The sequence below is a fragment of the Mastomys coucha genome, unplaced genomic scaffold, assembly GCF_008632895.1.
Source record: "Mastomys coucha isolate ucsf_1 unplaced genomic scaffold, UCSF_Mcou_1 pScaffold22, whole genome shotgun sequence".
In the NCBI taxonomy this organism is placed as follows: Eukaryota; Metazoa; Chordata; class Mammalia; order Rodentia; family Muridae; genus Mastomys; species Mastomys coucha.
In genome coordinates, this window is record NW_022196905.1 from 106,734,594 (window position 1) to 106,750,984 (window position 16,391).

Here is a 16,391-nt window from a genome sequence, read left to right on the forward strand (position 1 = left end):
CAGAGGCAATGTTAGAAAAACCTAAGGGTAGGAACTATGTCTAGATTTATATACTGCTGTAGCCTAAGTACATAGTAACTGCTCAATAAATATTGTTTGTGAGGAGGAAAGAGACAGGAAAAAACAGTAGGGAGGAAGGAGGTCTCTGCAGGATACAAATGTATCAGTTACCGGTCCCCACAATACTGCTGGGTAACAAGTGCTGGGAAAATTCAATGACTGAAAACTATCCTTTTTCTAGTTGCCTCCCTGAGTCTGAAGGCTGGCTAGAATTCTTCTGGCCCCAGCTGGATTCACCCACACAATCTCCAGTCTTACTGGTTGGTATCTGGTGACCTCAGTTGGGACAGCCAGACTTTCTCTCTCCTCTCTCCCTGCAAGTGTCTTTCCCATGTCCTCTGGAAGGCTGCTCTGGGCATGTTTCTGTGAGGACAGCATGGGTACCAAAAGAGCAAGGAGAAACATGCAGGCCTCTGCTGACAGGATGCTGGCAAGCAGCCTCACTGGACAAAACATGTCACGTGTCATGCCAGATCAAGGAAGGGAGTGGTAAAATACAGGGCATGAACGCAGCCAGCCTACCTCTGAGCAGCACCCAACTCCCACAGACCTGTTCCTAGCCCGTGCCACACCCCTAGCCACCTAAGCCACAGAGGCAAAACAGAAACCAAGAAACCCCAACCTCTCATATGGGAAATGGATGGCCAAATGCTCTTCGGTTAGAGATCGGTTTGTTTAGAGGGCAGACACAAGACTTTATTCTTTGATGATTTCACAAAAGTATACAATGTATGTTGATCAGATTAACCCTCCCCCAACCCTACCTCCTCCAACTCCTCCAGTCTTGCCTTCAACTGGAGGCAGCCCTCCCACCCCCCGGGGGCTGAAGTTCTGGGTATCTGCCTTCTTCACACCTGACCGATGACTGGAGTCTTTAAAGTCCACAAGAGGCATTTCAGAACCATCATCTGGGGGAAAGGCAGTCATACTGACCCGCCCTCTCCTGTCTTCCAAGGCTCTTCCGAGCCTCAGGACAGCATTTGCAAGCCTTCTGAGAAGGGGGAGTGTCAGGCAGCTTCATCAGAGAAGTGGGATGCAGGGGGTACCCACTCTATGTTGGCTGGTCCTTTTGGCCAAAGCTAGAACGGTGGTCTGGCTCCTGCATGAGTCTGAACAACCTGATGCTCCAAGTCAATTGGCTTTGAAGCTCGGACTGGCTGTGCAGCTAATGACTGGCCTTATCTGTCCGCTAGTTTGTCGGTGAAGGAAAGAAACCACCTCCCAGGAACAAGGCCTCGTCTGGGGGGGGGAACTGTGAGTCTATCCACGCAGCTCGAAAGCACAACGCCTGCCAGCTTCTCCTTCCTCAACTGTGTCCAAGTATCCACTGCCTGGGTGGCCGGGGTTCAGTCAGCCATGATGTCATCCTTTTCTTGGCTTCTCTGATACCATTGTGCTTCCATAGGATTTTCTCATTTCCTAAGATGACAGAATAGATGTATTTTTCTTCTGTGCCCATAAAATGAGGACCAATGGCTTCCGAGAACCCATGAGCCTTCCAAGCTTGCCAATAATTCAGGGGGGCAAGCCATAAAATGAGGACCAATGGCTTCCGAGGACTCATGAGCCTTTCAAGTTTGCCAATAATCTGGAAGTGGGGGGTGGTTGAAGGGGTGCTATGGTGGGCATTCTATGGGCACCTACTGAAACTGTCTGCCACAGTACCCATAGCAGTAGGCCCTCCTGAGTCAGGCTTGTTCTGGAGTAGTCATGTGACTTGACCAAGGCCAGTCAAGAACCCTTCCTTGATAATCTGCAGTTGTCTCCGGGAAGGCCGAGTGTTGCTCTTGGCATCGCAAGGCTGAGGTCCGGGTCTGCCATATGCTCATGCTACTCAGAAGCAACCTGGTTCTTCCTTCCAGGTGACTCCAGGTCCAGGGTTCAGATGATGTCACCTCCTCAGGGTCCATCTGGCCATGGTTACCAAGGTAACCTGCTATGGATCCTTTGCAGATCCCATTATTGACCAAATTGGCTTCTCGGCTGTTGGCACACTTGCATTGCCAGCTCTCTCATCGACCGGCCCACCCCTCCATTCCCAACCATCCTCTCTCTCCCAAGAGCAGCAACCTTCTCAGATGCACATTAAACCAACTTACCTTACTTTAACCCCAGTGGCTTCCCATTGGCCTTAGAATAAGACCTAAGCTCTTCATTGCAGCCTGCAGGGCTGCTGAAGCCTTGTCGGCCCCATTCCGCATTCATGCCCTTCTCCACATGGAGCTTTCAAATCCCTGCCCTGAGCCAGTCCCTCGGTATGGCAGGCTCTTTCATCTTCTGAGCCTTTGCATGTGCCTCAAAAGACCTTCTCCTTACTCTCAACCCTGCTTCCTCAACCTCTTTCCCCACTGTAAAACACCAGTATAAATGCCCCTTCATCCAAGGCCTTCTACCCCTCCACCACCACCAGTCAGATATCCAGTAGGAAGCCCATCGTCACTTCTGATTGTCTTGGTCCCTCCTTCGGCATCATCTCGCTCACTTATGGAAAGTCAGCCTTCCTAACTCACCAGCACCGCATTGAAGATCTCTGCCACCCTCTTATGGTATGACCGGTGCATATTCATCAGGATTCCCTAAAGATACGGAACAGAGAAACAGAGACACAGTCTAGAGGGGATGCTGTGGGTTGGGATGGAAGAGGCAGCGCCGTCCTGGAATTCACTCTGTAGACCAGGCTGGCCTCGAACTCAGAAATCTCCTGCCTCTGCCTCCCAAGTGCTGGGATTAAAGGCGTTCGCCACCACTGCCCGTGTGGTTCAGTTCTTGCAGAGCGTGCATGGCATCCCATGTACAATCCTTGGTGCTGCATAAACTGGGCAAACTGGGCATGGTGGTATACATCCTCAACTCAGGGATCCAGAGGTGGGAATAGAAGAATCAGAAGTTCAAAGTCATCCTCAGCTACACACAATGAGTTTGTAAAAAACATAAATCCTTTATTTATTTATTTATTTGTTTGTTTATTTATTTATTTATTTATTTACTACCTTCCAAGCCCCTGCTCTTGGAATGGCAACTCTGAGACTAATTTGTCATTATTAAATGCCTCGGCCATAAGCTTTGGCTCATTCCCTGACTAGCTTGTAAGTCTACATGGTAAGTTACCTCTCCTTCAGTCCTGGCCCGCTTCTTCCTTAGTCTTTCTCAGTGACTCCCCCAAATCTCCTTCTATTCTCTTGCTATTTCCCAGAATCCTCTCTCCCCTATTTCTCACCTCACCTCATTGGTCATAGGCTTTTTTATTGACAGGTGATGCTTGTAAGAGATTCTCTCTACATGCGTTCAAAGTTATCTGGGCACCCTTTGCCCATTCACATTGACACCTAAAATTAACATGACTCTCGCCGATCTGTCAGATGAAAAACTCAATGGGGACACACAGTCTGGGGTCATCACTGGGGTCCTCAGGCTGCCTTGGGTTCTCTAGAAACAGGTCCTAGAAAGTTTGGTTGGTGTCTGTCTTAACTAGGGTTTTACTGCTGTGAGCAGACACCATGACCAAGACAACTCTTAGAAGGACAACATTTAATTAGGGCTGACTTACAGGTTCAGAGGTTCAGTCCATTATCATCAAGGTGGAAACATGGCAGCATCCAGGCAGGCATGGTGCAGAGGAGCTGAGAGTTCTACATCATCATCTGAAGGCTGCTAGTGGAAGACTGACTTCCAGGCAGCTAGGATGAGGGTCTTATAGCCCACACCCACAGTGATACACCTACTCCAAGAAGGCCACACCTCCTAAGAGTCCCACTCCTTGGGCCAGGCATATTCAAACCATGACATTCCATTCCCTGGCCCCCATAGGCTTGTTCAAACATGAGTCTATGAGGGCTACACCTAAACACAGTATAATGCAAAGTACATTTAGTCCAACTTCCAGAGTCCCCATAGTCTATAGCAGTCTCAACAATGTTACAAGTCCGAAGTTCAAGGTCTCTTCTCAGATCCATCCAATCACTTAACTTTAATCCCCCAAAGCAAGACAGGAAACCAGCTGGGCAAACTCCAAACTCTGCATCTCCATGTCTATGTCAAAGTGGTCTTCAGATCTCTACTCCTTTTTCATCTCTGTTGACTGCAACAAGCTTCTTTCTCCTGGGCTGGTACCATCCCATCAGCAGATAGCCTATAGCTCTGGCATCTCAAAAATCTTGGCATTTTCAAGGCAACTTCAGTGTTACAGCTTCTTATCTCAATGTCTGGGATCCACACATGATCTTCTCACTCCTCCAAAGGGCTGACATCTCCAGCTCTGCTCTCTGTAGATCAGGTTGATCCACTCCACTGCTGCTGCTATTCTTGGTGGCCATCCTGTGGTACTGGCATCTCCAATACACTGGAGTGTTCCACTGCAACTAGGCTTCACCAATAAATAGCCTCTCATAGGCTCTCTTCATGGTGCCAAACCTCAAATCCTTTGCATGACCCCTTCAGCCCTGGGCCATCAACTACAGCTGAGGCTGCACCTTCATCAATGGCCTTCCATGGCCTCTCACAGTGCCAAGCCTCAGCTGCAGTTCATGACCCCTTTATCTCTTCAAAACTAGTACCACCTGGGTGATCCTTACACATTACCAAGTACAGCTGCAGCAGGAGGTCCAACCTTGGCTATCACTGGAACACAGCTTCTCTGTGCTCTCAGAAAACACTTCCCAGAAGATTTCACCTTAGTGATGCTGGTCTCTCCTTAATCACTGCTAATTTCTCAGCTCCAACTAACCAGCATCAATTGTTCCAGTAGTCTTCTTCTCTTCTTTACTACAAAGCCAGAGCCACATGGCTGAAGCTGCCAAGTTCTGCTGCTTGCTGGGGCTGGAACATGCCCCCCTTGTTCTATTACATGATCACTAGCTTCTGCTTTTCCAACTCCTTCACTACCTAAGCTTGGCTCTCCTGGGTCTTACTCTGTAAATTGACCTTGAACTCAGAGATCTACATGCCTGTCTCCTGGGATTAAAGGCATATACCACTATACATGGATTTAATCTTTTCTTCACCTAGAACCTGCTCTGTTGAAGGTTGGCCTTGAACTCAGATATCTGCTTGGCTTTATCTCCTGAGATTAAAGGTGTGTATCACCATGCCTAGATCTAAACTTAGTTGGGTAGGATCTTGCCCCAAGTCCCACTCCCTTAATTCAATTTAATCTCCTTGAACATAGGATTCAGCTCCATTTCACTTCCTGGTGCCCCCTCTTTAATACTCAGACCATATATTTTATATTTTTCCTTTCTAAGCTTGCTACATCTGTTCGAAATGCTCTTCATGAGACTTAACTAGAGAATAAAAAGGATTTGCTGGACTTTTTTGAGGCTCCTTTGTCAATGCAGCTAATATAAATCTCTTTACCTTAGCCTCAGTCAGACTCTTCAAACAAGGGCAAACAGCAGCCACACACTTCACCATTAAAAACCAGTCTCTACGTCACACACTGAAATTCTCCTCTGAATCCTCTTGGGTGAGGTCTACACAGTTCAAATTGCTCTTGGCAATAAAGTCTTCCATATTCCTACTAAGATGGCTTAATGAAGCCCCACTTAAAGCATTCTACTGCTTTCCAAATCCAAAGTCCCAAATCCACATTCTTTCCAGCAAAAGCATGGTCAGGCCTAACACAGCAATACCCCACTCCTGGTACCAACTTCTGTTAGTGTTTTACTGCTGTGAACAGACACCATGACCAAGGCAACTCTTATAAAGACAACATTTAATTGGGGCTGGATTACAGGTTCAGAGGTTCAGTCCATTATCATCAAGGTGGGAACATGGCAGCGTCCAAGCAGGCATGGTGCCAGAGGAGCTGAGAGTTCTACATCTTCATCTGAAGGCTGCTAGTGAAAGACTGACTTCCAGGCAGCTAGAATGAGAGTCTTATAACCCACACCCACAGTGACACACCTACTCCAACAGAGCCACAACTTCTAATAGTGCCAAGCATATTCAAACCATAACAGTGTCTTATTAGGGTTCATTCAGAATTCAAGCAGGGCAGGAACCTGGAGGCAGGAGCTGATGCAGAGGCCATGGAGGGGTGCAGCTTACTGGCTTTCTCCCCATGGCTTGCTCAGCCTGCTTTCTTATAGAACCCAGGACCACCAGCCCAGGGATGGCTCCACCCACAATGGGCTGGATCCTTTACCATTGATCACTAATTAAGAAAATGCCCTACAGATTTATCTACAACCTGATCCAATGGAGGCATGTTCTTAATCAAGGCTCCCTCCTCTCAGATGACTGTACCTTGGGTCAAGTTGACAGAAAACCAGCCAGGACAGGGAGGAAGGACATGCACCATGGCACACATGTGGATGTCAGAGAAGGAGCTTGGGTACCAGTCCTCAGCTTTCATCTTGTTTGAGGCAGGTCTCTTGTACTCTGCGGTGCACTTCAGTCTTGCTGGTCCATGAGCCTCCTGTCTCAACACTGGTGTGCTGAGGTTGCAGACGCCTGGGGTGACACATGCTTGTGTGGCAGGTGCTTTACCCATGGATCCCAGCCCAGAGTTGTTAGTTTGAGAAGTACAGGTTGCCTAGGCACTCGGTTTGCATCTGGTTCCCCCTAAGAATCCCCAGATGCCGCCAACCTCTCTGATGAGGACCGAGCTCAGTTCCCAGTAATTAAGGAGCATTTCCTCAGCTCCTGAAATAAATCCTTGGATGTCTAGCCAAAGCCCCCCCCTCCACACACACACACACCCCAGGAAGATGCTCTCTAAAAGAGAGGCATACAATATTAAAAGCTTGGCTTCCCTGGCCAGCAGGAGCCTGTGCTCATTTCCATGGCTCCTGTTACTATGACAACACAGTACTTCCACCTACAGAGCTTTTGGGTATCTGGATGAATCAAAGGGTCAGGGAGGTATGAAGGCCCTCCGCCCTGACCTGGTCACCTTGAACAGATGAAGCAAAGGGTCTGGAGAAGCTGGAAATTGTTGGGGGTGGCTCCTCTGGGGCCCCACCGCATCCTCATTTACCATGCCCAAGAAGGAGGAGGAGAGAGTCCTAGTCATGAGACTTCGTGAGACTGAGAGTACACTGAGTGCCTGGGGCAGTCTCTGCATCAACACTGCATCGTTAGGCTTTTCTGACCATTTAAGAGTCCTTCCAGGTCTGTCCATTGAAACCAAGACATCTACCTCAACTAGAAAAATGTGACGGACATACAGAGACACAAAGGACATATTTTTCACACAGCCATTTTCTAGAATCTTTGTCATGAGTCAAGGGACAAGTCTACCTAATATAGAATGCTTCAGATGGAGAAAGCCAACTTTTCAAGATCACTTCAGGGGCCATATTTTTTGTACATCCAACACAGAAAGGCCACAGCTTCTCCAGACGAGGACTGGAGGAGATCCATTCCAAAAGAGCTACCACCTCCTGGTGGCCACACAGACAGAACACCCAGCGCTCTGTCTCTCTCTCCCCTGCACGTTTTGTGGTTTGGGTTTTGTTGTTGTTACATTGTTACATTTTACATTTCCCGCTGTGCAGTGGTGGCACATGCCATTAATTCCAGCACTTGGGAGGCAGAGGCAGGAGGATTTCTGAGTTCGAGGCCAGCCTGGTCTACAGACTGAGTTCCAGGACAGCCAGAGTTACACAGAGAAACCCTGCCTCGAAAAAACAAAAACAAAAAAGCAAAAAACATTTTACATTTCCCATTCGATATATTTCGATCATATTCCCTCCCCCCACCCACCCTCTATCCTCCTCCCGACATCCCTGAGGCCTCCAAGATCAGCTTTGCTCAGATTACAACCTGGCCCACAGACATCCCTACCGTTAAAAATTCTGAAAACATCACCTAACAACCCAGGCCTGTCGAGTCTTTTGAGAATTCGGAGCGGTCACTGTCAGACTTAACCCAGCATAAGAGCTGTGGGCTAGACCTCAGCACCTTCAAAGGAAGCCCTGTGCTCTCGGGTACTCCACAGTCCCCACTTCTTCCCAGTGACTCCCATCCATCAACAGGGCCCTCAGACCTTCTGGATTTGCCTAAGTCTATTGCCTCCCAGGAAGCCCTGGAGAGAGGAGGTCCCCACACATGGCAATTTTATGTCTGAGTGTCAAAACCTTCAGAGGGTAAGTGACTGGCCCTGTGTGTGAATGGCCATCGACCTGGCCTGAGAGCCCCCTTGTCTTCTGTGACAGCAACCTCCCCCACCCCCACTGGTTGCCTCCTCTGGGAAAGGCTTTTACAATGACATGACGACTTTGGGTGTCTGAATAATGTCTCAGAGGTTGCTCAGAGGACAAGGTTGAAGATTTTTGATCAAGGGTTAACACAAGAACCTCTGTTGGGGCTGGTGTTATGCCATCCTGACACAGGCTAGAGCAGTAGTTTTCAACCTTCCTAATGCAGTCACTACAAGGAATGACTATTCCTGGTTGGCAACTTGACTATCTCTGGAATGAACTACAATCCAGAATTGGAGGGCTCACCTGTGTCCAGATCTTAAGGCTGGAAGACACAGGTTTCTAACCTGAATCTTGCCATGGAGATCTTAAGGCTATGAAAAGCTTAGGCCCTGGGCTGGTGAGACGGCTCAATGGTTAAGAGCACTGGCCGCTCTTCCAGAAGTCCTGAGTTCAATTCCCAGCAACCACATGGTGGCTCACAACCATCTGTAATGGGATCTGATGTCCTCTTCTGGTGTGTCTAAAGACAGTGACAGTGTACCCATACACATAAAATAAATTTAGAATTAAATTTAGAATAAATTAAAAAAAGAAAAAGAAAAGCTTAGGTCCAGGCAAGGCCTTTAATCCCAGGAGACTGAGGCAAGGAGATCTGTGAGTTCAAGGTCAGCCTAGGACAAACCAAGTTCCAGATCCAGCCTCGGTAGTTCACACCTTTAATCTGGGCCACACCTTCTTCTGGAGACCTACATAAGGACATTGGAAGAAGGAAGATCCACTCTTCTTCGCCTGCATTTACTTGTCAGTACATCTGTTGGAACCTACTTCTACAGAAGACCAGCTGAAACAACTAGCCTTGTGGAACTGAGCAACTAGATTCTTGGACTTCCCATTCACAGCTGCCCATCGTTGGAGAGTTGGGCTACAGACTGTAAGTCATCATAACAAATTTCCTTACTATATAGAGATTATCCATAAATTCTGTAACTCTAGAGAACCTTGACTACATTGTAACATTCAATTTTAACATAGTTCCTTATGCTGGGGTAACTCCCAACTATAACATGATTTCATTACTACTTCATAACTGAAGCTTGCTACTGTGATGAATCATAATGTAAAAAGCTAATGAGATCCCTGTGTGGTCATGGCCGACAGGTTGAGAATCACTGCACTAGAGTTATCAGGAGCGAAAGGAAGGAACTTCAAATGAGAAAAATGTTTCCATAAGATCCAACTGTAGGGCATTTTCTTAATTAGTGATTGATGGGGGAAGGTCCGGCCCATTGTGGGTGGAGCCATCCCTGGGCTGGTAGTCCGGGGTTCTATAAGAAAGCAAGCTGAAACTCAGATTTGGTGGTGCATGCCTCTAATCCCAGCACTCAGGAGGCAAAGGCAAAGACAGGAGGTTAGGGCTAGCCTGGGCTATACAGTGAGTTCCAGACCTATTTGAGCTACAGGGTCAAAATAAAATAAAATAATCTGAATCTGTGAGCCGTCTGACTCCAGAGTGTGCCCAGTAACTTCTCAAAGCAGGCCCTGGAAGCCTCGGTTCAGTATTTGTAGCTTGAGATGAAGGCCTGCCCTCTGCACCAAGGAAAACTATCTGGTAAACAAAAGACGATAGCCAGCCGCTCCAGAGACTGCAAACTAAAAAGGACAGGGAGGGCATGTTGGCTCAAAAGGGTCCGAGTGAATTCTAAGCCAGCTTGGGCTACACAGTAAGTTCCGACCAACTTGGGCTTCTCGGTGAATTCCTAGCCAAGCCAGGGCTACACAGTGAGAAGCCAGCTCAAAAACAAAAGGAGGTTAGAGAGGACAAGAAAGGGGAAAGAAAAGGGACAAACGGTGAAACCTGGACTAGGAAGTGGAAAACGTTTGATGGTGTGGCTACTGCCATTGCACACCAGAGAAACTGAGGCACACGGAGCCCAGGCCGAGGCCAAGGAAGGTAGCAGTTCCTGGGACAGGGAGACAGGACGCCCCCTGCCGCTTATTGGCTGCTTTCCGCACGAGACGCACATAAGCGACAGCCAATGGGAGCGGCACACGGCGCGCCTTTCCCCGGGATGTCTTAGAGAGCTCGAGAACCCGGAAGCGCGGCGGATGGACAAGTACAGACAGCCATTCCGCCGCGGCAAGGGCCGCTGACCGTCCAATAGTGAGGCGACGGGGGCGGAACGAGGTAATGAGGAGGCGGGGCCTGCGGCCGCGGCTGCGAGGAACGGCCGCGCGGGCTTGGATGGTGCGGCGGGCACGAGCCCTGGGCCGCTTCGCAGAGGGACCCTGCGGCAGCCTCAGTTTCCCCCTTCGGGAATAAGCCCAGCATGCTGGGCTCGAGCCGCTGCACAGGCCGCGCGAAGTGATGACGTGGCGGGTTAGGCCCCGGAGCTCCGGCGCTGCCTGTCAGAACCGCGTCATTCCTCGTCTATAAACCGGAGCTACAGGTAGCTTGCTCTTCGCAGGGGGCTGACAGCATGCAAGGCTAGCCGCCAGCGCAGTACCCGGCACACCATAGTTGCCCAATAAATGCTCATTGTTGTCAAGATGACATTTGCATACCTGACCCCTCGCTTCCTCTGCCAGCCCCAAGCTTGTGTTGCCCTCGCTGAGAAAGGGCATCACCCACTGTTGTTGCCCAGGCCCTGGGCTCCCTGCCTATGATGGACAAGCCAGGAAAGGAAAGCCGTAAGGGACACAACACTGTGGGCACCGAGGCGGTATTCGTGTGGTAACATCAGGACACCAGGCATTTGTTCTTATCGAAGAGTTCGGTGTGTGTCCACGGTCGTGTGGAGGAGTGATGACCCAAACACTAGGTGTCCTGTGGCAACAGACGCTTGTAGTGGACTGGTGGACTAAGGGGCTGACAAGTCCCTGACTTGTCTCTTCTGAGCTCTTATTGCATCCCTTCTGGAGAAGGTGGTGTGGAAACATCACTTCTTGGGGTTGTAGGCTGAAATTATGGAAGTTAATATATGTAGTAAATGCTCTGTAAATGCATTAGATTCCTACCACGCTACCCAGGGGGAGCTAGGAGTTAGGATGAGTCTTTCGAGGCTGGTCCTGCACTATGAGACCCCTCACCTTCCCCTTTTCCCTGGTCCCTAATGAGTTAGGAAGTGTGATAATTCTCCGTGTCGGTCTCTCCATCTGAAATCACGGTTTTCTGGGAAGAGGTCCGCTCCCCTGCCTCATTCTTTACGACACTTGGTTCCTTGCAGGTTTTGCTCTTCCTCCGTGACTGGTGATGCGCTCTGGGCCCAGCCCTCAGTCCAGATGATACTCATGCCGATGGCGTCGGTGGTGGCGGTGACTGAACCCAAATGGGTCTCAGTCTGGGGCCGTTTCCTGTGGATGACGCTGCTGAGCATGGCTCTGGGGTCACTGCTGGCCCTGCTGCTGCCGCTGGGAGCTGTGGAAGAGCAGTGTCTGGCTGTGCTCAGAGGCTTCCATCTGCTCAGGAGCAAACTGGACAGGGCACAGCATGTGGTCACCAAGTGCACCAGCCCCTCCACGGAGCTCAGTGTCACCTCCAGGGATGCAGGGCTGCTGACAGTCAAGACTAAGGTGTCTCCAGGTGAGTGCACCAGCTAACTCATTTGTCCTTATCAGTTAAAATAAATATTTCGAGAGTGCCTGCAAAGGCCTGTGTGTAAGCATGAGGGTGTCACAGTGAATCAGGCAGTCCAGAACTCCAGTCTGGTGAGTGACTGAGAAAAAGTGTCCCAGCATTTGGAAGGAGACACACAAAGGGTGTGGGCCCTGAGCTGCACCTCCGCTCTAAATGGGAGTGGTTCAAGAAGCACCCGAGAACAGTGCTCCAACCAGAAAGCACTGGGGATGGGACTGGAGAATGCTCCAGGAATCCAGGGAAGCTGAGTGTGGGTGCTCACCCTCCAAGGAAACCCAGAGCTGGGAAGAGGGCTCAGTCCAAAGTGAGGTCCTAGCGCGTCCCATGTGCACAGTAAGTGTTGCAGCAGCCTGACTCTGCTGACTGGATGCCAGCAGCACACTGTCCCCAGTGGTGACAACCAGACATTACCACAATGGAATCACATCATTAGAAGCAGGGGCATAGCTCTGATAGCACCTGTCTGGTATCCACCAGGGCCCGGGGCCCATTCCCAGCACTGCCAGAAAACAGAAATAGTCCAGGCATGGGAAGGGCCAGGGATACCTGAGGGGAAGGTGTTGACACCCCAGGCCTGACCTAGAGGGACTCAAGAGATAAGAGCCAACCTGTCCGCAGGGAAGGAGGGCCACCCAGAGCAGCCACACTGTAGGGAGAGCACTGGGATAGCAAATGCCCAGACTGCCTATGCCTAGGCAGAAGACAGTTGGCAGGGGAGCCCAGGTGGTACCTCCCAATGAAGAGTGGCCCAGGGCACAGGACAGCAACCAGCATTCCACCCAGCAGAGCTGTGGGGAATGGCAGTACCTGGGGCCTGATTCACACACAAGGCATGGCTGTGGTGGGGTCCGTGGGAGGACCGCAGAGGGACAGCCCACCCTCCTCACCAGGCCTCTCTGGTTCCAGCAGGGAAGCTGGAAGCCAAGGCTGCATTAAACCAAGCCCTGGAGATGAAGCGCCAAGGCAAGAGGGGGAAAGCCCACAAGCTCTTCCTGCACGCCCTCAGGATGGACCCCAGCTTCGTAGACGCACTCAATGAGTTTGGCATCTTCTCAGAAGAGGAAAAGGACATCATCCAGGCAGATTACTTATACACCAGGGCCCTGACCATTTCACCCTTCCATGAGAAAGCGCTGGTCAACCGGGATCGGACGCTGCCCCTTGTGGAGGAAATCGACCAAAGGTACTTCAGCGTCATCGACAGCAAAGTGAAGAAGGTCATGTCCATCCCGAAGGGGAGCTCAGCGCTACGCAGGGTCATGGAGGAGACCTACTACCATCACATCTACCACACAGTGGCCATCGAGGGCAACACCCTCACCCTCTCAGAGATCAGGCACATCCTGGAGACCCGCTATGCCGTGCCAGGGAAGAGCCTGGAGGAGCAGAACGAGGTGATCGGCATGCACGCGGCCATGAAGTACATCAACACCACCCTGGTGTCCCGCATCGGGTCTGTCACCATCGACGACATGCTAGAGATCCACAGGAGGGTACTGGGGTATGTGGATCCGGTGGAGGCGGGCAGGTTTCGGAGGACCCAGGTCCTGGTGGGACACCACATCCCACCCCATCCCCAGGATGTGGAGAAGCAGATGCAGGAGTTCACACAGTGGCTCAATTCAGAGGACGCCATGAACCTGCACCCGGTTGAGTTCGCAGCCTTGGCCCATTACAAACTGGTGTACATCCACCCTTTCATCGACGGCAACGGGAGGACCTCCCGCCTACTGATGAACCTGATCTTGATGCAGGCGGGATACCCGCCCATCATCATACGCAAGGAGCAGAGGTCCGAGTACTACCATGTATTGGAAGTTGCCAATGAGGGTGACGTGCGGCCTTTCATCCGCTTCATAGCCAAGTGTACGGAAGTCACACTGGACACATTGCTCCTTGCTACCACTGAGTACTCTGTGGCGCTGCCAGAAGCCCAGCCCAACCATTCTGGGTTCAAGGAAACACTTCCCGTGAGGCCCTAACTGCCCGCCCTCCCTTGGCATCCAGAGATGGCTTTTCTAGAAACAGTTCCCCTAGTAGCAATAGGAAACCCTCTTACCTCCAGATATTTTTCAGTTGAGAAAGAAAACTAAATTATCAAGCCTTTCTTTTGGGTAATTTATAGTTCAGCCAAGTTATTTATTTAATTTTTTACCGTTTTGGTGAGCTAGCAGCGCCGAGTGGTACTGTGTGCGACCACTACACCTGTGGTGATCCTGGCACCCAGTTAGGGCAGTAGTGCTTTTCTTACGTCCTGAGCATGGGTGTCTTGACACAATTTGCACTAAAGGTGGAGATGGGGAGCCAGATCTTTGAGAGGGAGCCCAGGGCCCCAGGGATCACTTGGATGCCTTTGAGGTCCTGTGACCTCAGGTTGACATCTGCAACCTTGGGCAGAACCTGCCCTGTGCGGGGGCAGGATTTTACACCTGTGCTGTAGCAGCAGCTTCTACCGGCAGCGCAGCCCTTTAACACAGGAAGTAAACGATTACATCTCCAGTAGGAGACTGCAGATTTCCAAAGACCCTCTGAGCTATTAACTTGCTAACCTGAGTGCCAGGGGATAGTACTCTTTCTCTCTGCCCTGTACTTCACTTGCATCAACTGAGGCTAAAAGTTCTCAAGCCAGCCTACCCCACCACCCCACAAAGCGGGTCTGCCTTCACTTCCCACTCAGTCTTCTGAGGAGAGGCTTGGCGGTAGAATGCTTCCCAGCATACAGCACACATGGCACCTGCCCAAACATTAGAAAAGAATGTATCTGAATTACCGCATCAACCCCAAATAAGCAATTCTGATAAAAGATTGAAAACAAGCAAACACCTGTGACTACAACCCAGCCTTTCCCTCTTCCCGTCTGATGACATCACAGGGTCCGTGTCCCCACGGGTAGTAGACTGCCTTGGAGTGGCCTTCTAGTAACTTAGGAAGTGATGGTGTCTTGTCTGATAGACACATTCCCAAGTTGTCATCTTAGAAAGAAATAAACTTTTCAATCATATTTATGGCTAAGTGCCAATTTGACTGCTGCTATTTAGAGTCATAATGGCTACGTCACTGGGTTTTGTTCTGAGACAGCCTAGGGTGTCCCAGCACACTGCACTTTGTCTTTGTTTGAAATGTAAATGCATACCAGCTACCAAGCCATGTATCCAGCGTTTAGAAAGATACTCAGGCAGTTTTCTGATGAACTGAGAAAAAAACAGGTGAGGAAAAAACAGATGTGTGCCTCAACAGCCTTGCAAGCACGCAGCCATAGACATCACCGGGCGAGACATTGCATGCAAGTGGAGCCCCAAGCTCCTGGTTCTTCTCTGCACACCAAATCTCACGGAGGCTCGCTTTGTTCTGTAGTGAGAACCTGCACTTTAGCTACATGTGGAAAATATTATTTTAACAAATTCCTGGTTCTAATAAAGTATTTTATTACAACATTGTGTTGTCTTATCCAGGACTTGCACCACCATGCATCTTGTTCTGAAGCCATATCCCAGAGCAGCTCAGATCCTGGCCCACATCAAGCCAGCTTGGAGCGGCTGGTTCCCTCCATGCACCACGTGGGTCAGAGCTTTTTCTGGCTGGTAGACTTCCAATAGACACCCACCCCTGCTTCATCACTGTGCCTGTCCCGAGTTAAATTTACTAAAATTTTACCACATTTAAAATGATTCAGTGGGTTCTGCTGGTAGAAAGGCTCAGCTGTGTCATGATGCCTGTGGAGAGCATGAAGTCATACCTGGGCACTGGCCACCAGTAAGAGAACCAGGCAGTTTCTGTAACACAAGCAGGGGAGTCACATGAACCCAGTGAGATTAACTCGGCCAGTCTTCCTAGTAAACGGCCAGGCATACCCTCCGAGCTGCCTCTTAGGCTCCCTCACTGATTGACCCGGGAGGGGCCCATGCCACAGGGAGGTCCCTGCGATCCACAGCTGTTGTCTAATAGAAAAAGGTCTTTGTGTGTTACATAATAAAGATGGAGAAGAGTCTGTATTTTGAAAATGATAACTAATGTTTACCAGATGGGAGCTGAACCTGGGCTAGGTTCTTACAGCACTAAATGTACTGCTGTGTGTGAGACACTGCTGTAGGCTGCTGAGGAGTATGCCGATGTCTGGAAAGGAGCGGTGGACAGACGTGGAGGAAGGAGGGGCACGAGCTGAATGTTAAGAGCTCCAGAACAAACACAGTCACAACTACACTTAAAAATGTTAAGGGGTTAGGCTTGAGAGATGGCTCAGTGGTTAAGAGTACTGACTGCTCTTCCAGAGGTCCTGAGTTCAATTCCTAGCAATTACATGGTGGCTCACAACCACCTGTAATTTCAGACCCACGGGATCCCTCCTCTAAACTCCACAGGCACCAGGCATGCATGTGCTGCTCATACACCCATGCAGGGAAAACCCATAAGTCATTTTTTAAAACATTAAGTTAAAAAATGTTAATTAAGCCGGGCGGTGATGGCGCATGCCTTTAATCCTAGCATTTGGGAGGCAGAGGCAGGTGGATTTCCGAGTTCGAGGCCAGCCTGGTCTACAGAGTGAGTTCCAGAAC

At 50.0% G+C, this 16,391-nt stretch overlaps 1 protein-coding gene across 3 annotated transcripts; it reads left to right on the top strand.

The window, feature by feature from the left end:
• Positions 1 to 10,312: 10,312 nt before the first annotated feature.
• Positions 10,313 to 15,270, top strand: Ficd (FIC domain containing). Of its 3 annotated transcripts, none has more exons than XM_031337451.1 (3): positions 10,313 to 10,651; positions 11,429 to 11,784; positions 12,748 to 15,270. In XM_031337451.1, the coding sequence occupies exons 2-3, from the start codon at positions 11,484 to 11,486 to the stop codon at positions 13,818 to 13,820; spliced, it is 1,374 nt and encodes a 457-aa protein (XP_031193311.1). In that variant the 5' UTR covers positions 10,313 to 10,651; positions 11,429 to 11,483; the 3' UTR covers positions 13,821 to 15,270. The 3 variants fall into 3 exon arrangements, with proteins under 3 accessions (XP_031193311.1, XP_031193309.1, XP_031193310.1); XM_031337449.1 differs by having other exon boundaries at positions 10,316 to 10,651; positions 12,745 to 15,270; XM_031337450.1 differs by lacking the exon at positions 10,313 to 10,651 and adding an exon at positions 10,716 to 10,978 and having other exon boundaries at positions 12,745 to 15,270.
• The last annotated feature ends 1,121 nt before the right edge of the window (positions 15,271 to 16,391 follow it).

Coding starts and splice junctions, on each gene's coding strand:
- Ficd (XM_031337449.1), top strand. CDS start 11,484: ATGATACTCATGCCGATGGCGTCGGTGGTGGCGGTGACTGAACCCAAA. Junction 11,785..12,744: donor CAAGACTAAGGTGTCTCCAG/GTGAGTGCACCA, acceptor CTCTGGTTCCAG/CAGGGAAGCTGGAAGCCAAG.